The 21,363-nt window shown below is 34.0% G+C and overlaps 2 protein-coding genes across 8 annotated transcripts in view; one reads left to right on the top strand and one right to left on the bottom strand.

Annotated features, from left to right (window-relative positions):
• The first annotated feature begins 1,324 nt into the window (after positions 1 to 1,324).
• GPR151 (G protein-coupled receptor 151) lies at positions 1,325 to 4,784 on the top strand. The gene has a single exon (XM_007473839.3). It carries the CDS (start codon positions 1,482 to 1,484, stop codon positions 2,730 to 2,732), a length of 1,251 nt encoding a protein of 416 aa, XP_007473901.1. The 5' UTR covers positions 1,325 to 1,481; the 3' UTR covers positions 2,733 to 4,784.
• Positions 4,785 to 6,141: 1,357 nt separating this feature from the next.
• Positions 6,142 to 21,363, bottom strand: part of TCERG1 (transcription elongation regulator 1) — a 60,756-nt gene continuing 45,534 nt past the window's right edge. For 5 of the 7 annotated variants that reach the window (XM_056811441.1, XM_007473838.3, XM_056811443.1 and 2 more), the window contains 8 exons: positions 20,962 to 21,080; positions 18,199 to 18,349; positions 13,225 to 13,389; positions 12,842 to 13,024; positions 9,896 to 10,075; positions 9,130 to 9,213; positions 8,376 to 8,476; positions 6,142 to 7,216 (listed from right to left, as the gene is read on the bottom strand). In XM_056811441.1, the coding sequence (XP_056667419.1) occupies positions 7,015 to 7,216; positions 8,376 to 8,476; positions 9,130 to 9,213; positions 9,896 to 10,075; positions 12,842 to 13,024; positions 13,225 to 13,389; positions 18,199 to 18,349; positions 20,962 to 21,080 (1,185 nt within the window). In that variant the 3' untranslated portion in view covers positions 6,142 to 7,014. Of the gene's footprint in view, positions 7,217 to 7,487; positions 7,582 to 8,375; positions 8,477 to 9,129; positions 9,457 to 9,895; positions 10,076 to 12,841; positions 13,025 to 13,224; positions 13,390 to 18,198; positions 18,350 to 20,961; positions 21,081 to 21,363 lie in introns of those variants that run through there. The other 2 variants (XR_008915131.1, XM_056811445.1) reach the window with 2 other exon arrangements.

Genomic DNA, 21,363 nt, shown 5'->3' with positions numbered 1-21,363 from the left:
ATACACACATACATGTAACAGGTGTGTTATAACTTTTTTCTGGCTATCTCTGGATAGCCAGAATCTATATCTAGATATAGATGTAAATCCCCAAATCAACAGAATACAGTTTAACAGGAGCAGGTCAGTAGGTATGACCAAATTCACAATATAAAATGGCATTACAAAAATACTTTTATTATAAAGGTAATAAGCAGGGGGTTTTTTTTTAATTTTTATTGAATGCTAAAGTTACAACATACTTCAAAATGTCAAAGAATTTGAGAACTAGAAGAGATTAGATCACTCAACCCTTTCACTAGAAGAAACTACACAACCTGGAGATGTGACCTGTCCAAGGTCATGGAGATAATCAGTGGCAGAACCACGAGTAAAACCCAGGCTTTCTGCCTAAAAATATGGGTCACTTTCCATTTCACACTACGTATTTGCAGCCATTTAAAAAAATTTTTTAATCCCCACTCAAAGTAAGAAGGCTTTTTAGTGAGTAAGTATAGCTCCTCTTGCCCCTCTAGAGTAAAACCACTGCCTAGTATTCAGGTTCAAAGCTGATGGTGAAAATAATACACCTATACTAGAATATAATTTTATTCTTAAAACAATTTTCAGAGAAGTCATTTTTCTTTAAGCCTACTTAAATATATTTTACTTTACTACCTCCTCTCTTCTGTAGGGAAAAATATAGAATTATCTCTGCATGCATATTTATCAATAAATACATGGAAAAGTCAGCAAAACAGTGAAGCCCTGCTTCCTGGACACAACTGATGTTAAAAGGATTAAATGTTTTAATTGCTTTCATATCTAATGCACTTTAAAATTCTAATTTAGTATAACTACACTAAATTATACACCTGAAAGGAACTCACAATCTTTGGAACAAATATAGTGTTCGTAATTAAATTTCTCCCAGGACTCTCTCCTTGGTTCTATTACTTGATTGAAGGGCTCTGTGTATGCAAGTGGTCAGAGCCAGTTGCCTGGGAATAGGGATAGGGGTAAGCTCATTTCTGTGGAGAGAAAGTAGAAGATATTAGTCTAAAAGGCAAAGGTATTTAAAGGCAGTTAACATGCACTGATCCTTTGCTTGCACCAAATAAATGGATTAATTGCTCATGGCAGCCCCACAAATATATCCTACATACTTACGTGTGTCTATCTAATCTATCATTTATGAAGAGGCTATTTTAATTACTCCACAGGACTGATAATCCAGGTTATTAGACTTGCTAATAAGAAAAAAACCAATCTGCTCCCAATGGTGAACGTCAATCACTGGGGTTGCAGGTATATAGAATGAAATAGTCAGACAAGCTCTGATTCAACTGTCTTCCGCAGTCAAATAGAGGGAATAAGGAAAAGGGGAGATTGTGATTGGGCAACATTAGATAAAGCTGACGAAAGAATATTTCCTATGCAAAAGAGCTAAAGATACACAGCTGTAGGAGGAGCTGAAAAAGGACAGTTCCTAACAAAAGGTTATGCTAGCAGCAGACTCAGACGACTCCAACTTCAGCACCATGAACACTTCATTAGCAAGACTCCACTTTGCAGGAGGCTATCAGCCCTATGACTCCAAGGACTGGAGGTCCATCATTCCTGCTTTTTTGGTGGCAATCTGTTTAGTAGGTTTTGCAGGGAACCTGTGTGTGATCAGCATTCTCCTACATGGTGCTTGGAGAGGAAAATCATCCATGATCAACTCCCTGATTTTAAACCTGAGCCTAGCTGATCTCTTTCTCCTGCTATTTTCTGCACCTCTTCGGGCAGCAGCATACTCCAAAGGTGTTTGGGATATGGGATGGTTTGTCTGCAAATCCTCTGACTGGTTCACCCACACATGCATGGCAGCCAAGAGTCTAACAATTGTTGTGGTAGCAAAAGCATGCTTTATGTATGCAAGCAACCCAGCCAAGCAAATGAATATCAACAACTGCACAATATGGACAGTACTGGTAGTCATCTGGGCCACGGCTTGCCTCTTACCCTTGCCGGAATGGTTCTTTAGCACCATTAGACACCACGAAGGTGTGGAGATGTGCATCATGGATGTGCCAGCTCTGGCCCAGGAGTTCACTTCTATGTTTGGTAAGCTCTACCCTCTCCTTGTATTTTGCCTTCCTTTGCTCTTTGCTGGCATGTATTTTTGGAAGGCTTACTGTCAGTACCAATGCAGAGGAACCAAGACCCCAAATTTGAGAAACCAGATCCGATCCAGGCGACTCACAATGATGCTGTTAAGTGTCACTATAACTTCTGCCATCATGTGGCTACCAGAATGGATAGCCTGGCTATGGGTATGGCATCTAAAGACAGGAAGCCCTGTTCCACCTCAAGGTTTTATAGCCGTATCTCAAGTCCTTATGTTTTCTATCTCTTCTGCAAACCCTTTCATTTTCTTAGCAATGTCTGAAGAATTTAAAGGCTTCAAAGATTTCTGGAAATGGCTGACATCAAAAAAGCCTCTACCTGACCCAAATTTGCAAGGAACACCAGCCAGTAACTCACAGGTCATTTCAGAAAACGTCCAATCTCAAGAGCCCCTGCCATCTGTACCAGACAAAGAGAAACCTGGATCTTCCCCCTCTGGTGAAGAGAAAACAGACAAGGAGATTCCCATCCTACCTGATGTGGAACAGTTTTGGCATGAAAGGGACATTGCCCCTACTGAGCAAGACAATGACCCTATCCCCTGGGAACATGGTTCTGAGGCAGCAGGTTGTAGTAAATGAAATTACAAGGTCCAAAGCCAAATGAAGATGTGTATTTATTGTATTTGCATATACTGTTGCTTACCAATATTGCTTAAGATTTCACTATGTAAAAATCTGGTAATATTATCTTTGCTCTTGGTTGTGCTCAAGAAATGTCTTGCTATCAAAGCTTTCAAAATCATATTTCCAATTAGTAGGAATATCTTTACATTAGGTAAAACAATGATGCTTAGACTACTTGAAATAAAAATTTTCAAGTACAATGCTCAACTTTTCATATTCTAAGTTGTTTTTCTCTCTGAGTTTAGATTTTGGACCATGCCATTTACCCTCTTCTCTTTCCTTGTCAACCCATAGAACTGACAGCAGAGTTGGTTGAAAAACAGTGCAATTGATGGCTGTACCAAGGTGGCTCTTCATGCAAAACTATGCTTCAGATGAGATGGGCCTTAACCCATTTCTTTGTCCTCCTTGGCACTAAAAAAGTCAGTCAACTAAGCAATTTTAAAGTATGTTTGATATCAAATTAATTTCTATTTCATACAATCAGAATGCAAAATATACACTTAACAGATTCAGAATTCAGTTATTTTCAATGCATAAACAAATAAGCTTTATTTAATTCTGGCAAATTTAACTAACCAGCTACCTTCAAGGAAATTAGACACTAGGAATTACTTGACATTTTTCCTAGTGTTCATACTGATTTGCAATCGCTCATGTAATTTGGCATTTTGTTGTTACTGTTGTTTCTTTTTAGGAAAGGACTATAGAGCTCTCCTACCTAACCAAACTTAATACCTGAAAAACTCTTCAGGTTTAAAGCTTAAGATTTTACTCATTCAGCAAGAAGATCAACTTAAAAGGCCATTTGTTAACTAGTAATTTAATAAATCTTAAAGGCTACTTTTTCCTAACCATTCCTCTGAGATAAAATATTCATAAAGTGCTTTGCAAACTCTAAAGTGCTATGTAAATGCTATTATTAAACCCTAGAAAAATAGAATGTGGTCCTTAATCTACCAGTTAAAAGACTTTGAAAGTTATCCCTCTCTAATACCCTCTACTTATGTCGGGATCCCTCTTAAAATTGAGGGTATGGTTACTGCCTTCAGAAGTTACCAGAGATGGAAAAGTTTGTTTTTCAGTCTAAAATCTGTCTCTCAAAGTAAGTACATGATAAATTTAAAAAAAAAAAACCAAGGCTTAATTAAGCCATCATATTGAATTTGATCACTAGAACATTTAGAACAATATGGTATCTCCAAATGACAGTAGTGGTAAATGTGTAACAGGGAAGAGAAGGAACACAGAGAGGCAGAGAACTTGGTTTAATAAAGGGACAGAAACTAAAAAATGCAAAGACAATGCAGGAAAAAAGGGGGGGAGGGGGGGAATATTGGAAAAGAAATTCCAAGGCTTTAAATCAAACTTTTCTCTCCCCATAAAAGTAAATAGGAAAATGCCAATTATCAGACACCTCACTAATCCAGAACTTTATAACTGACTAAATAACATCTTGTCATGAATGTAATTATAAATGCATCATTCTTCCTATAATACAGAAAGCATCTAGTGGGACTAGTTACCTTTGTTCCCAGAATTCTAATGGGGTTTCTAAGTATATTTCCATTGTTGGGTTCCCTCAGAAATGCCTTAAGGCAAAAAAGACAGAGGTAGAATAGAGAAATTGGAGGAGGAAGACACTGTGGAGAGAAAAGAAGCACTTTTTAAAATAAGTGATAATTTGCAGGGTTTCTTATTTATTCTACAGAAGCTTAAGTGGAGGGTTGTTTATATTTACCCCCACCTTATAAATTATGATAAGACTCACTATGCTCACAATGCCACAGAAAGATAACCCACAACAGTACTACTTTCCACAAGAGTCCAAAGAATTGTTTAGTGATGCATGTATCTTACAGATTAAATATCTTTCAATGCTTTATCATAAGTTGTATGAATTTGTGTTCTATGTTCTCTATATACTTTAAATTTTTAATGTAAGATGACATTGTTGATGTCATTTTTACTTATGAACAAATAAAAACAAACATGCCTTACTGACAATACTCAGTTTCATTTCAGTAGATGTCTATTGTGCCAAATCTCCTCTTCTTACATTGTCAGATCAAAACTGTTATCTGGCACAAATGGGTTGATTTATTTTCTTTTTGGTTCTCAGGTACAGACCTTGTCTCTGGCACAAAAAACTCTCAAGAGGAATTTAAATTAAGTATTATTCCATCTTGTCAAAATACAGAGTTTGCTATCATTTCAAGATGTGCACAAAAGGAAAAATACTTAAGTGAATATCTGATATATAGTCTTAGCTTTGCTATCCCATGCTTCAGTTCTGATAACTTACAAAAAGAGAGCTTGGGCTCTGGAGTTTTTGCACTATTACATAATTGATTCCCAATCTATATGAATAATCTTTCCAATATTTCAAGACATAATTACTTCAATATCAGCAAGCCCATTTGTATTAAAATTTTCACTATGAGATAGGAAGACAATGATTGAGCAAACATCAATTTATAGAATTCAAAGTCATGACAAAAAATTTTGATAGTCAAGTAACTTTTTTTAAAAACCTAGATTAAATAGTATTGTCTTTAACAGAACAGAAATTCCTCCAGTTTTGGAAATCATTCCTCACAGTACTCAATAATACTCAATGGATTTGCAGAAGTGAACTGCAAAATAAAGCAACCTAGTTAAATACTGTATGAAATATATGGAGTGCGAAGTTAATCTGATAGTGATTGATTCAATAGGTCCAATTATATTATAACTAGATATCATTCAATAAACATTTATTAAGCACCTACTATGTGCAAGGTACTGTGGTAGGCACTGGGAAAGGTTACATAGGTGTGTGTATACACACATAAACATACACATCTAAGCCTAGATCTGTCACATTTTCCTATAAAGTGGCCTTTGAGGGTAGTAGTAGTGATGGTGAAAAAAATACACAACTTATTCAATAAACCACTTATATAAACACTCCCCCACCTACCCAAAAGGAAACAATGAAAAAGAGATCATTCTTCTTGATGTGACAGAAGAGCTAAAATGTGATGGGGAGTCAAAGAAGGGTGAAGTATCACAGAAATAGGCATGATACATGGAAAGAACTGCCATGAAATTTTTGCTTATTATGTGAGACAGGATAGAGCTGAAAAAAGTGAACACAAAAAGAATCCTTTCAAATCCCTTTCCCTTTTGCATTGCAAATAATTCATATCACATTCAAAGCTCTAAAAAAAATGCATTCAAGGCTTTAAAAAATGAAATATCAAAAATTTTAAAGCAGATTTCATTTGTGCAGTGCAGTTTCCATTTTCTGCTTCTTTTTAGAACAAATTTTAAAACAAATTTTCTTTACAGATTATTTAACATTAAGCATGTACAATCCACATATAAAAAGGGTTGGTTTATTGTAGTTCAAATACATAAACTGAACAATTCAAACATTTCAAAATTAAACTTTAGAAACACAAGTTTAACATTCAAACAGGAGTATAGTTTACAAGGATCACCCAGGAGGGTAATTTGCTCTCTAATCCAGAAATTGATAAAGATCACTTCTATGGTGAATAAAAATGTGTTTATACAACCGTCCTGTTCTGGTAGGCATTGTTATTTCCATATGTGTTTCCATATCCAAGAAGAAATTACCAGAAAAATCTTCACTTAGACAAAGCAACCAGATTTTTGCCTATAATTCAGAGGGATAATCAAAGCACATCTGTGAACAAATTCAAACTAAACTGATCTCTAGAGACTTTGGGCAAAAGCAGGAGCATTACAATATTCTTAGCCTCTGCCTCTGGCAGCTGAGAATTTAATTAACAATGTTTTTTCTTTTACCTGCTTTTTACAAAAACAACTTGGTTTTTCTCCAAGTTCGTGGCACTTGTATCTTACAAGTTCAGACCATAAACCATTCCTTAAGTCTTGCATATATAACACTGCTAGGAAGAATGTCATCAAAAATTACTGACTTCCACACCTCATATAAGGATAATCTTTAGTTTCAAGCGTTTATATTTACTAGAGACAGTCTAGATGTTTGAGTATGTATGTCAGTCATGCCACACAAAGAAAAGCATAAATATTTCCAGAGTTCTTTGTTCAAAAACCATGTTCACAAATGCTGCTCCTTCCTCCACTCTTCTGATGGTTTTGCAACAGGCTGACTCTTATATATGTTTATGTAAAAATCTGACAGGTGGCTCATGCAAGCATTTTGAATTAATAGATACCCTTGGTGTGAAGAGTTATGTCAGAATTATTTTGTTGATCGTCTTGTAGGTTCTGAGGCTGTTGGAGGTGGAGGTGGACCTCGTCGATCCAGGTCATCAACATATGCCACAATGAGTTTTCGCCTCTCCTCTGGCACACAGTCAAGTACCAAATATCGCTTGTCATTCTGCAAAATCTTTTCTACATCTTTCAAGTGCTGATCAGACTCCTGGATTAACTTTTTGGATCTGAAATAAGAGGAAAAAAAAGCCCAATAATTACTGACTGCTGCCCATAGGCCTTTCAGAAATGAGCTGGCGATGTCAGTCTAGTTCCTAATTGTGTTTCCATATTTAAAAAAAAGAAAAATTTCACTGCAGTGGTCACCTTTGTAGGTCGTCTCAGCAAAGACTTCAAGGAGTGAAAGGGCCTCAGAAGCTGAATTACCCTCCCACCCCTAGTGGTGGTCCCTCCAGATCAGGGCTGAGGGTGGGTGGGTAAATCTTGCCCGTGCTGTACCTGTTCTGTGGATGAACAGAGGACTTCAGTCTGCGGGGCTGCCAATCCCAGCATCTTTCACAAGCTTTCACTTTCACATCTTTCACTAAATTAACTATAAAAATGTAGAAAGAAGTCTTACTTCACATCTAATTTAAAAGCCCAAGCTGATGCAAAACATTAAGGACCCTGACCAAAAAGTCCAAAAGCCATATCAAATGACAAAATACCTAAAAACCACACCCTCAGCACTACCTATCCTCCCATGCATGTAACCCTTAATTCACATTCCAAATAATTTTTTTGAAGGAAGCCAAGTAGAAGCACAAGTACAGCAATGCTTCTCTGCATACTAATTTCTAAATCAATGTAAAATGTGTATTTTACTGATAACAATGATCGGGGGGGAAAAAGAACTGAGCACGCTGCAGAGTTAATCCAATTTAAGTCTTTTTAATTTTACATTTTATGCTTTCATTTTAAGAAACTCAGAAAAATGAGTCTGAATTGATGACTTTATTGGTTCAGAATGTTTCAGCCATGTTATATAATCAAGGGAGAAAAAAATTACTTCATAAAGAATGTAAAAAAATCTCTTCATGGGATGTGGTTTTCATATAGTTGAATATAACAGATAAACTGTTGAGTAAAAATAAAGATCACTTTTTAAAGACACTGGCTGGGTGGGAGGGAGAGGGCTTGACAAAATGAGAATGAGTATCTGGGCCCTTTCTTAAAAAAAAAAAAAAATTGCCCATAGATATTGCATCCAGGTTTGAACACCTGGCCTCTTACTCCTAAAACTTAACATGTCAACATGTGTGTGAATGAAAAGTTTGATTTGGCTTGTTCAGTAAGGACTAGTAAAGACAAAATGGTCATTGATATGAAACAATTTGTTGCACACACCTGTATGTTATAAATTTGGTCTCTTTCAAAAGTGTCCTGAAGTCAGCTTTGGCAGTAATATATTTATCTCTGATGTACTCTTCAAATTCCCTTTGTTTTTTCTGTAGGAAAATAATTAGTAACATTAGAATACTTGGTAAATGACCCAAAAGTTGATGAATTCTATCATTTATTTCAATTATTTTATACAAATTGATTAAGTCATATTAAATTACATCTAAATAATATACAGTATGTCAAAATTCTGCACATTTAAAATTCACAAAAATCTGCTTAATGGAAAGTAGCCAAAACTGGAAATAAATATCATGCAATAATTACAGCAATACAACAAATATTCATAAAACATTTCGAAGGCAGATAATGATAAGCGAACATTAAAGAACCCATAATGAACATAATAAACACTATTAAAGGATACTATATGTTCAAATCACAATCTGAAGCAGTACATGAAGCTAAAATTCATACCGGCTCAATCCAGACATTTAAGATTCTTATTTAAAAAATTTCCACTGTACATTTTGATTACTAGATGAAGCTACAGACTGACTACAGGACTAAAATCAGGATAAAAAAAATACTTCACTGAAAAGTAACAACATCACCCTGTTTGGCAGCATTACTGTATAAAAGGGAGCCTAAACTATGGACTCAATTTATGGGCAAGTAGTTCTGTTGCTCAATTAATATTTGTCAATGCTTACTTATAAAATCCTTAACAAATATCAACAAAACAAATTTTAAAACTCACTCTGTCACTGGAGGAGAATTTAATACACCGAGGATCTTCCTTAATAATTTTCTTAACTTCTTTCCATGTGGATGTGAGTGTAATCTTTCAAAAAGACAAATAAATAAAAATATAAATGTGGCTTAATCTTTTAAGGAGCTTAAACTGCAGCACATATGGTACATAATATTACACACTGACCTGAGATCTCTTGTAATGCCCAAGCGTAACAGGACTAGTTAGGGACAGTGAGGCAGCTTTAATGCAATTTCTTTTTGTTGGCTTGCCACAAGAGATATTTTCATGGCCATATTTTCAAGGTGGCCTAAGACATTTCACCTGCAAACCCTGCATTTACATGGGCAAACATCATAACTTTTGAAGATACCATTCACCAAAAAGAGAACAGTTACTTAGGAGCAAGACCTGGATAACAACGTGCACAAACTGCAGAAATATGGGCCATGGTATGGACTCAAAAATAGAAGGGAAGGACATATAAGTCCAAGAGAGGTGACCAAAAGAATATTTTGATTAACTATAACAAACATAACAGGAATTTGAAAAGAAACTAATAGATTCTGGGAAAAAGGCAGTTGGGTCAAAATGACCTTAAGACTTCTCTAAAAAGGGGGAAATGGAGAAGTGAAATAAAAGAATTTTGGAGGAAAGAGCAATAAAAATCTAAAGACCATAACTGTCAAAGTTTATATTTCCTTTTTTAACGTTATTTCTCTATTCCTACTAAAAATAAAACATAACAAATAGATAAGAATCCATTTCTTACCGCTGAAGTTTCATCCAGAAGCTGCCTAAAGTGTTCCCTCTTCTTTTTGGTAAGTGCTTCAATGTGTTCATTGAAAAGCTTCTCTTTCTCTTCTCTTTCTAGCAAAGAGCCAGATTCCCACCGATGATCTTTTCGGAGAGTTCTCCGAGTATCAGACCATGACACATCTGAAGAACGAACCTTAAAAAAAAAAAAGAATTTCATATCTCACCAAAATCCTGATACCTTTTAATGTTTCATTAATGTGAATTGTCAAGCTGATTAATCTAAGGAAAATGGGAACCTTTAAATGCAATAAGCACCAAAATCATTCATTCAAAAAGAACAAATCCTATGAAAAGGAGACATCTTTATTGATGATCAAAGGAATATTCAAATTTCCTCAAAAGATTTATTATTTTTAACTCATAACACTATTCCTTTTGTAAATACCTATACCCTGAGTAATATGATATAGTCTTTAGAAGTCAAAACAATTTATCTCTGAGTAGTCACCTTGGTTTTCTCCCACCTGGATTTTTACAAAATGTCAAATTCAACATATCTAAAACCAAACTCATATTTTACCAATATTCTAATTCCTCATTTTCTCTTCACAGCATCATATAACATTCTAATCATTAAGAAGATTCATAACCTTAGAGTCATTCTCTGATTTTTCCCTCTCAATCTCTATTCCCAATGAGTTACCAAGTCTTATCAATTCTATTTCCACTGCATCTCTCATGCCTATCATAAAATAACTCTCCTTTTTCTCCTCATTCCCACACCTATACCTTGGTTCAGGTTCCTATCACCTCTTGCTAAGACTTCTATAATAACCTCCTAATTGTTCTCCCTTGCCTTTAGGTCTCTTTTTATCTCAAATACATTCTCTACACAGCTTCCAAAATGAGATTCTTAAAATATATCTGGTCAAGTCAACCTGCTACTCAACAATCTGCAATGGTTCCTCATTGCTTCTAGCATAAAATATAAATTCTCCAGTCTTCATTGAAAGCATTCCACAATTTAGTTCTCAACTCTCTTTCCAATTTTATTTCATATTACTCAATTTCATGCACACTCCGTTTCAGTAAAACAAATGTGCTAAAAACATTCCCTATATACAATATTCCATCTCACATTTACATGCCTTCACATGAGTTGTTCCCATGTTAGGAATACAATCCTTTCTCACCTCTACCTCATTTAATCTCACCAAGACTATAACTGAAGACTTTCCAGCTTGGTGGGCCTTGTCAGAGCTTGCCCTCCACTATGAAACAGTTTTCAAAAACAAATCTTATGTTCTAAATGCTATCAGTGTTGCATTTAGGGTTATGAATGGTGGCACAGAGTAACATACTAGATTAAAATGTAATACTCAATGTGCCCATTAGACTCTTCCCCAATGCCTCATTGTCTCATGGAGATAAGTCTTAAGTCTTGAAAGCCATTTCATTAAGTTAATAGAATAGGAATGGTCCCAAAACCAAGCTGGCAAGTAAAGGGATCAGTCTAAGTTTAGGGGATGATTATTTCTTCAACTACAGCATATTTCTCTTTAAAAAAAAAAAATCCTTACCTTCTGTCTTTGAACTGATGATAAGTTTCAGTTCCAAGGCAGAAGAGTGGTAAAGGCTTGGCAATGGGGGTCAAGTGACTTTCCCCGGGTCACACAGCCAAGAAGTATCTGAAGCTATGTCTGAACCCAAGACCTCTGGTCTCTAGGACTAGCTCTCTATCTACTGAGTACTTGACCCAGTATCTTTTTCTTTAAAAATACAATTAATATTACTAAAGGAAGTACCTAAGCACTAAAATACATGGAATACAATGCAGTGGAATTTGCTATAATAAGTCACTTTTTCAAAGAATTGGTCAAGAGGTTTTTCACCAAAATAAGAAAATAACATATCAAGATGCCAATATTAAATTAAAACAGGAAGAAATATTCTTAACAAGCTGATAATCCTGAAACCTATAAATAAGTTTTTGGTATCTTCCCTCCAACAGAGAAATTCTTGCATTTTTTTTGCTCACGAATGCTGCTGAACCCCAGTAGGGAAAAAAGGAAGTAAAAGTTACAAGCAACTCTCCCATTAATCCTCTTATGATCTCCAGAGACTTTATTAAACTTTTGATTTCCCAAAATCTTCTAGTAGAAAGTAGACAAAGGGTGGGATGTAGGATTGGGGAAGCATGCATACATAAAAAGCCATCAAGACCTCAAAAAAACCAGCAATAACAAGGTACTATTTCAACTTAAGCAGCATCAGCATCAATCATTTGGAGAAATCACAAAGGTGAAGTAATCAAAATTTCTTCTGCATATGAGCAGCAATCAAAATTGTTAAGAGCTGAAAACGCAATAGATAAAATATAAAAACATCACAAGATCAGAGCAGGAAGAAATCTTAAAAGGTATCTAACACAACCTCATTTTATAGGTAAGAAAACTAAGGATAGAAGGTTAACTGAAAACTGATTTGTCCTAGGACATAGAGGTGATGGGAAAGGTGAAATTTGAACACAAGTCCTCCAACTCCAAATCTAGCACTGTACCATATAGAAAAAGGCAAGGAGGAAAAAAGTGGAAGTAGAAAAAGAAAATGAAAATTAATAGTAGGAAGAAGAAATGGTGGTGGGAACACTGGGAGGATGAAGAGTGCTGAAGCACAACAAAAAGTTGAAAAGAGAAGATTTGGGTATTAATAGTATCATAAATTTCAGGTTTTGTTTTGTTGAAAAACAATTTTATCTATACCTATTCATTGCTATCCAGGCTAGATAACTGAAGTATAATACTGACCCTACCTTATACTCTTATATACTATTTCACAAATAACTTACCAAAACACAACTTTTACAGTTAAGTCTAATTCAAAATAAAACCTACAAAAAGGTTTATGGAATATAACTAAAAAAGATTTAGAGGAAAAGAAAAGTTAACATAATACTCACCATATCAGAAAGAAGAGCTTTGAAATTCTGAATTGCTTCTTCACGTTTATGTTGCTCTCTTTCACGATCTATTTCTTTTGTTTGTTCTGAACGAGCTTTTTGAACTTCTCGCTCTCGTTCACGTAAACTTGCCTCTATTCGGGCTTGTCTCTCAAGTTCCTTTTCTTTTTCTGAGTCTAAATTCTGAAAAAAAAGCAGGAATATATTTTCTACTAATTTCATTAGACTAATTAGTTTGTCAAATATAACTTCAAATTAAGTTCTCATTAAAAATGTGAATTTCCAAAATGCATTTCAAAATGAACTTCTATTTGATGAATATGACATGCCTACTTTTAAGAAATTATTTAAGGATATAATTATTACAAATAAACACAGTTTACCTTGGCTATTTTTTCAATATACTGTTTAAAAAGGTCTTCTCTCATTGATGAACTATCTACTGCTTTGTATCGTGGGTCACTTTCTACTTTGTCCTTTACTTTGCTCCATCGAGACTGACTATCCAAGTGGTGATTAGACAATAGTTCAAAGAAGTCCGATTTGATCTACATTTTAAATAGGACATGAAAGGGAAAAAAAATAACACACTGTAAGAAATTAATTTACAAATGATTGCTACATGAAAAAATGCTGACTTACCTTAGATGAGAAATATGTAAAAATTTTAGAGTACCTAATCTATAATTCACTAATTTTTAGGGAAAGAGGATAGCAAATTTTTATTTATAATTACAAAAGTTCTTGACTGAGATTAGCTTAAGCAAAGATGAATTACTTCATTATTGAATAACATAGTGAATAACATTTAAGACAAATGAGAATATCTTACACAATTATAATTTTGTCTTAGATGTTTCCATTAAGTATGAATTTGTTTTGACCTAGTATTGAATTTTGCTAAATCTTTGTAATGAGTTGCAGTGAAATATTTATTAATTTTATAAGATGGCAATTAATGTTTTTGCTACAATAGATAACTGAATAATAATATAATTTTTCTGTCTTTTCTAATATGAACAAGGTCTAAGTATTTTATTTATTTCATGAAGTTTTGCAGACTCAAAAATCCAATGGAATCATCATGTGTTTTTAGATTCTTATAAAGAAATGTGGTAGGTGGAGGGCAAGGAAGAGAATTATAATAATAGTACCACCTATATATGGTCACATTTTAGAATTTAATGAAAAATATATTTATACCCTTACTCATAAATGAGAAGCACAAACCAACATTTCCAATATTTATAACCAAAATTTGTCACAATTTATCCTTATTTTAAGGAAAGATAACTTGGATTATGTTTTTCTCCTTACTATTCACTAAATGTATTATTTTACCACCATTTCAACTCAAAATAGATCATGAACTGTTTATTTTTTAAAAGTACCTGATTAGATCACAGGTACTAAATAACATTACTCTTTTAATACTGCTACAAAGAAATACTTTTTTTTCTAAATAGAAAAGAAGGGAAAGCCCTCAAGAGGAATTTAGAGGTTGCCACATATAGCTCCCTTGGTACTCTTGATTTTGGATTGCAACCTACATCTTTTGTTTTTAATTGAGGTTTTTTGGGGTGTAGGGGGATATAGAGGGGGACTTGCAAACTGTATCCTTCAGCCAAAGTGTCTTAAGACTCCTTTAGAACCTGTCAACAGCAGGCTTTACACTCCCCCTCAGGTATTAAACATGTTGCCTTCACAGCACTCTGAGAGATCAGGAGTGGAGTCAGACCAGTCAGACTTATTTCATCACTATGGAGACAATGCGATTACAAAAATAAATTAAGCACTTCCCAACACTCTATTCCAAGCCCCATCCCCTCCACCCCACCCTCATTTATCATACCACAGAATTACAAAGGTAATGGAATATGGAAGGAACTATGTGCCTTTCTGGACAACTGAAAGGTTCTAATCCTTAAAACTACAAAATACAGTACCAGGTAATAGAGTGAATCAAAAGATAGAACCAATCAGCTCTTAAGGCATTTCTGTTACAAAGGTTGACTCATAATTAGGTTTTGGGCAACAGATTTTATTCAATAGAGAGCAAGAAACCATTTGGTGATACAGCCTTAGCAAATCACTGATGTTCATCTCGTCTGCCTTTTATGTATCTGACAAGATGAATACAAAACTTCTGTGAAATATTTGAAATACATGAAAGCTATCTTTCCAAGTAAAATAAAACATGCAAACAGTATCAAACATGAATCTTTCTAAGCCATAGAAATTTATAAAAATTAAAAGTTTTCAAATATCCTAAGTGAAACCTATAAAGTAAGGGTATTGGTATGTTTTTTAAATGTATAAGAAGTAGCATGAATTAACTGCAATAAAATTCTACTTTCCCTTCATAGCAGAATTAATCTCAACTGGCTTATTAGTCTAAATACTATCATGAAGGGAAGAATTACTTAAAACTGCAGAGATGATAAAGCATTACCTAATATTAGCTGTGGTTCAAGAACTATGCCTTAATATCCACACAATATATGCTTCTCAGCATAAACGTACAATCAGCTCTCTCACATTCTCCACTTAACAGCTATTTAATGGAGCAAAGAAAAAAGTCTCTCTGCATTACAATACCAGCATTTTATTTATTGAGTAAAAAGACCTAGAACAAATTTTTGACTCAAAATAGTCATTTTAAAATGTGATAATGAAATACCTTATCAGAAGCAGATCCATAATTCTAGAGGTCTTTGTTTTTGAATAAGATATACTGTAAGGTTTACAAGTCAATTTTTAGGTTACAATTTTCACCAACTTTGGTCACTGTGTTCATAAAAAAGAATTCTAAGGCAGTTACTTGTTTCTTCAACTCCCACACCAAAAAAAATAATTAAATAAAAAGGACAACTGACTTAATGATTATGGTAAAAACAAAGCATTTGTAACATTTTAAGGGCATTTCCACAAGATACAAAAATTATTCTTTAAGCATGACTATGATGCCCATGATTTACAAAGATGCTGAAGAGATACTTGTGGTCTACAAACAAAATGGACAGCATCTAGAACCACAGTTCTTTCTTAAAGTACAATAAGAGTTTACAAGGACACATTTCATCATCACGATTTTTCTCAATGACTCTAAAGCCATAATATAAAAACATGGAAACAATTTTTGAAACAAACTTATTCAGCTAGCAAATTAAACATTTTAATGCCAGAAAGTCCCGGACCATAATTGTAAGATCAAGCAAACTTGCAAGTAATTACTGACAACATACAAATGTTGTTAGTGATCTTACTATTCAAAAACAATAAAATTTACAGTGAAAAATAGATGTAGCCACATTTTTTTTTAAATGTCAGTGATTAACAAAAATACTCTTAAATGTTTGGCAACTTTGCTTCACAAAATGTCCAAGTGAAATCTATTATTAAAACCCTTACTTTAAAGATTTCTGTGTAAAATTCATAGTTAATAATTAAATTTTGCAAACTTAATACTGGCTGAGAAAGCTTCACTTCATCAATTTGCTGCCTTATTTTTTAAATGGTACAAAATCAGTAGGATTTAAAGAATTTACATTTTAAAAGCAAAAGAAAATAAGGCTGAAAATATTTTAGGTGTATTTAGATCTAATGTCTCTTTAATTTTTTTTTTTTTTAGTTAATACATTCTGGGCACAACTCTCATCACTTCACAAGGAAAAAAACTAAAAAAATGTAAAGTACCGGAACTGCGGGAGGCTAAAGTCACCACACAGAGATACCAATTCTTTCCTCACTAGGGAATCCCATAATACTTTGCGTGTCAGTGTTTGACAGCTGTCAGACTGAACTGATTGACAGGCCGCACAGCACAAAACTGTAAAGTCTATCCACTTGTTATAAAACAGAATACATAAAATGGTTACAAAATGTTTTAGAAAAAGAACAGTACTTTTAAATGCAAAAAAGAAACAATCAACTTGTCTAAGAACAGTCATGCAATATCAAAATATATTTTATTTAACTTTTCTTTAACTCAAGAAATTTGACTACTTCTAAAATTCAAAAATAATTTAACAATTCCATAGGCATGGTTCCAATACAGTATATAAAATGTTTATATAGTATGTAATTGTATAGATTTCCTTTGGGAAGCATAATCATTTTACAGAAAATGTCAATGATAAAGGACTTCTGAACAGTTTTATTTTGACAGAAGCCCAATAAAACAGCTAATTAGGAAGGCTCAAATGATTCTGACAAGAGTAATTTATCTACAATTGTCATTTAAATTACAAGTATAACATTATAATATCATTTTAAATATTACATATCAGAGTATATTACTTTTCTTAGAAGCAAGGTTGCTTTCTTCTCATCTCCTAATAAATCAAATTTGCATTACTTCTACTTTAAAAAATGTTAGCAATTTCAAATGTCAAGAATGATTAGGTTCCAGAGGTTATTTTACTCCATTCACACAACATACAAGGACATAAAGAAAGGTGGCTGCATGTTTTGATGGTACACTACTGATTCCACCGCCCTGCCAGTCTGCCTTCCCAGTGGTGAGCTCCTGCTCTGCACTTGACATTGCTGTCAAATGACATTTGGAATTCATTAAACTTTAATGGTCGACCTTTAATTTTGATAAGCAGTAATTTACACATAAGATATGTTTACTGAAAGATTAAGGAGTCTCAAAAATGCTACCTTTTCACAGGAAAGAGATAAAAAAAGTTCTTTGAAATTTAAATGTTACCATTTAAAAAGAATTCTGAAATTATATTGCTACCACTGAGTAGGCAGCCATGAAAATAACTAGTTCTGGGCATTCCAGCCCAAAAAAGAAATCCTCATTTTTTTCACTGTTTGCCTTTAAAAGACTAAATATTAGGGGCAGCTGGGTGGCTCAGTGGATTGAGAGCCAGGCCAAGAGATGGGAGGTCCTAGCTTCAAAATCTGGCCTCTGACACTTCCCAGCTGTGTGACCCTGGGCAAGTCACTTGACCTCCATTGCCTAGCCCTTACCACTCTTCTGCCTTGGAGCCAATACACAGTATTGACTCCAAGACGGAAGGTAAGGGCCTTAAAATAAATAAATAAATAGATGAATAGATAGATAGATAAATAAATAAATAAATAAATAAATGAAAGACCATATATTAGAGCAATTAAAACAATGCAATACAGCTCGCTTAAAAGTTACTTATCTATGCATTCTACCTATAAGGTAATGGAGGACTTGTACAATGAATTTTTAGAAGATAACACAAAAAGCCAAACTGAGTCTATAAAACTGCTGAACTATCTGATAAATTGAAGTACTAGAAACCCAGCACCAGCTTAGTCATTATCCATTCATACTCCCATCAATCACACCACTGGAACTAAAACCATCTTACCTTCTCACCTCTGGTCTTCGAGTCTTCTTTCTCTTTCTTTCTTGCAGCTGCTACAAACTCATTAAATAAGGCCTCTCGATCTTTCATCTTTTCAATTGCTTTGAATCTGGAGTCTTTAGCATGCTTGGCTGCAAATTCACTAAAAGTAGCTCTGTAACAAAATGGCAAGTGTGCTAATTTGACAGAGCTGTTTTTTGCTGGTGGAAAGGCATTAGCAGAAAATGCCAAGTTTCCTGCAAGAATATATGCCAGAGAAATGTGGTCCCCAATATCTGCCTATAAGTAATAAATAATAAACACTGGGCTAATGAAATTAGTAAAGAGCTAGACAGCAGAAATGCTGTTAAATAAGTATGTACTATTAAAAGCATTAACACAGAAGAAAAAATTGAAGCACACCCTAACAAAAGACTCATAATTGATATATATCTACCTATAAAACTTGCCCAAAAGACCACTCAAAAGTTCATAAAATGTTAAGCTGGTTCAATAACCTCAAGTTTATAGATGAGGAAACTGAGGTTCAAAGAAAAGTATAGAAAACAAGCTAGACTAAAAAGAAAAAGTGAATTTTGTATCTAATATATATTTAAAGAAGGCTGACATGAATTTTGAAACCTTCACCTTGTAGCAAAGAGTAGAGGTTGAAAGAATATTTTCATGGATAATAGCGCAGTCACCAACCTATACAGAAAGGGCAGCTTATTCATACTTCACTGACACCCAACCTGTCTTGGGAATGGCAATGAGAAATTCAAATGATGACAGGATTATAATAAGAATAAAAAAATACATATTCCTTTATGTGTAAAACTAAATCTATTGCATTTTATTGTCAAGAAACCAATCTTTATCATTTAGGTTGGCTAATTTAGCAATTTAGATTTGAGAATACCAGGCAAACATTAGAAATCCCTTAATAATTAGCACAAAAGCTAAAATTTTCAAAATTTTTCAAAGCCACAAGAAGATTCTAATTGTTCATAGTAATTTTTCTTAACAAAACACTAAAACTCATTGAATGATGCAACTATTCAAGCATAGAATAGGATACAGATCTGATTTGAAAAATGCATATGCCAGATCTTTGAAACCACAGTAAAGTTTTAACATAACAAAAAAGTGTTACAAGAGTCTACCTAGCCCACAAGAACAAACACACCTAGTTAGTATCCTGCTCATAAAGAGTAGAAAAGGAAAGAATCAACAATAATTTCTCCAACTTAAAATTAATTCTTTTAAAAGTGTAAGATTTCAATGTTAATATAACTTTCCTGAACACTATCCTATCAGTAATAAAAGGGGTAATAGTAGCCCTATATTCCCCATGAATATGTTCTTAAAGAAAAAAAGACCATTTTACAACATAGACATCATTGTTGAGGCTAACCTGAGCTATCAAAAAGGGATCACATGTTATCATCTTCTTTGAAAGCTCTTAGTTAAAATGATAGTATACTCTACAGTGGAACAGATGAACTACATCCCTCTAAATACCTTCTAGGGTACAGTGCAACTGAGATTTTCTTGGCCTATTTTGTTAGTACGCCCAAATAGCTCCTTTAAAGAGTAAAGTTTAAATTTAAAGGGACTAAGACAATTGAATGAACTATCATTAGTCCAACTTTTCCACCCACAAGGACTTAGATGAACTTTTACAATGGAATCAGGATAACCAAGTCATGCTCCAATATTCATACCTCTTTTCTTCAGTTTTTCTACAGATAAGGAGGTTATATCAATATTATGTAAGAAAGAGAAGGCACTGATTTTTCTGTTTGTGGAGACAAATTATTACAACTTCAGAAATACATTATGTACTAGAGTTATTTATACCATTTCCAAAGAATCACTTTTACCACAACCAAACACCTCAAAAGGCAAGAAAAGGAAACATTTTCTTATTCAACATCTTAATCCATTTTTATCTTCTTCTTTCCTCTAAGGATCCTAACTCTAAAGCTATTAAAATTTTATTTGGTCTCCACTTTCACTACCTGTCATAGCAAAGGAGAGAAGTCTAGCACAATTAGTTTGGGTATTTATATTTTTCTTAAATTATAAATGCCTTATGTTCCAAAAACTCTGCATACATAACAATGATCAAATTAATGACTATGTTTTTGGAGCATGAATATAGATAATTTAATTTTCTCTAGCATTCACCAAACCCATGATACAAACTTGTCATTTCAAAGATCTTTACACTAAATGTTTTTAAAATATTTTTCTATAACCCAATTAATAGTAAGTACTTTAATAAAATAAGAATAAACTCTGTAGTGTAGTATTTCACATGGAATAAAATATACTCCCTTAAGGGGGTAGCTCAGTATCTCAGTGGATTGAGAGCCAGGCCTAGAGATGGGAGGTCCTAGGTTCAAATCTGGCCTCTGACACTTCCCAGCTGTGTAACCCTGAGCAAGTCACTTAACCCCCATTGCCTAGCCCTTACCATTCTTCTGCCTTGGAACTAACACACAGTATACACACACACACACACACACTCCCTTAAGAAGTTCTGAAAATGGAATAAAGCACTTTTCTCAAAAATGATTCTCTTTTACCACATAGTCAGCAAATGAAATTCCACTCTACTCTTAAGCCAATGTATTGGGGGAGGGAGGATTAAACATACAATAAAGGAGATGCTCTTAACTCCTAAAATTCAAAATGTTTACAATTCAGTATTCATACTGATATTCTTTTAAAAAAAAAGATTATAAAACTTTATTCTCTTCTAAATAGAAATGACTGCCATACCTTGGATTAAACTTTGCTTCTTCCATCATTTTCTTGAAATCTTCCTTTGCTTGCATAATTTTGTTTTTCTTTTCCTTTCGTTCTTCTTCTGCTCGAGTCTTCACATATTGGTCAAAAACCTACAAGAATATCAACCAATTTGATAAATAAGGTATTAAAGAAAACCATTAAGCTAGCTGATACATCATTTATTCTCTCCAACAAGAAACCTACTGTGATGCCTCCAACTGCTAGTGCTCTCCTCCCAGAAATCATTTTGCATTTAATTTTCTATGCATTTACTCTATCCTGTTTGTCCCCAGTAGACTATAAGACCCTTGAATACAGGAGTTGTTTCATTTTCACTTTTATATCCAGCACATGGGAGAATCTCTGCCATATTGAAAATGCTAATTGAATAAA

Source organism: Monodelphis domestica, chromosome 1 (assembly GCF_027887165.1).
Source record: "Monodelphis domestica isolate mMonDom1 chromosome 1, mMonDom1.pri, whole genome shotgun sequence".
NCBI lineage: Eukaryota > Metazoa > Chordata > Mammalia > Didelphimorphia > Didelphidae > Monodelphis > Monodelphis domestica.
The sequence above is the reverse complement of the archived record's forward strand: the minus strand, read 5'-3'. Positions and strand labels throughout refer to the sequence as shown.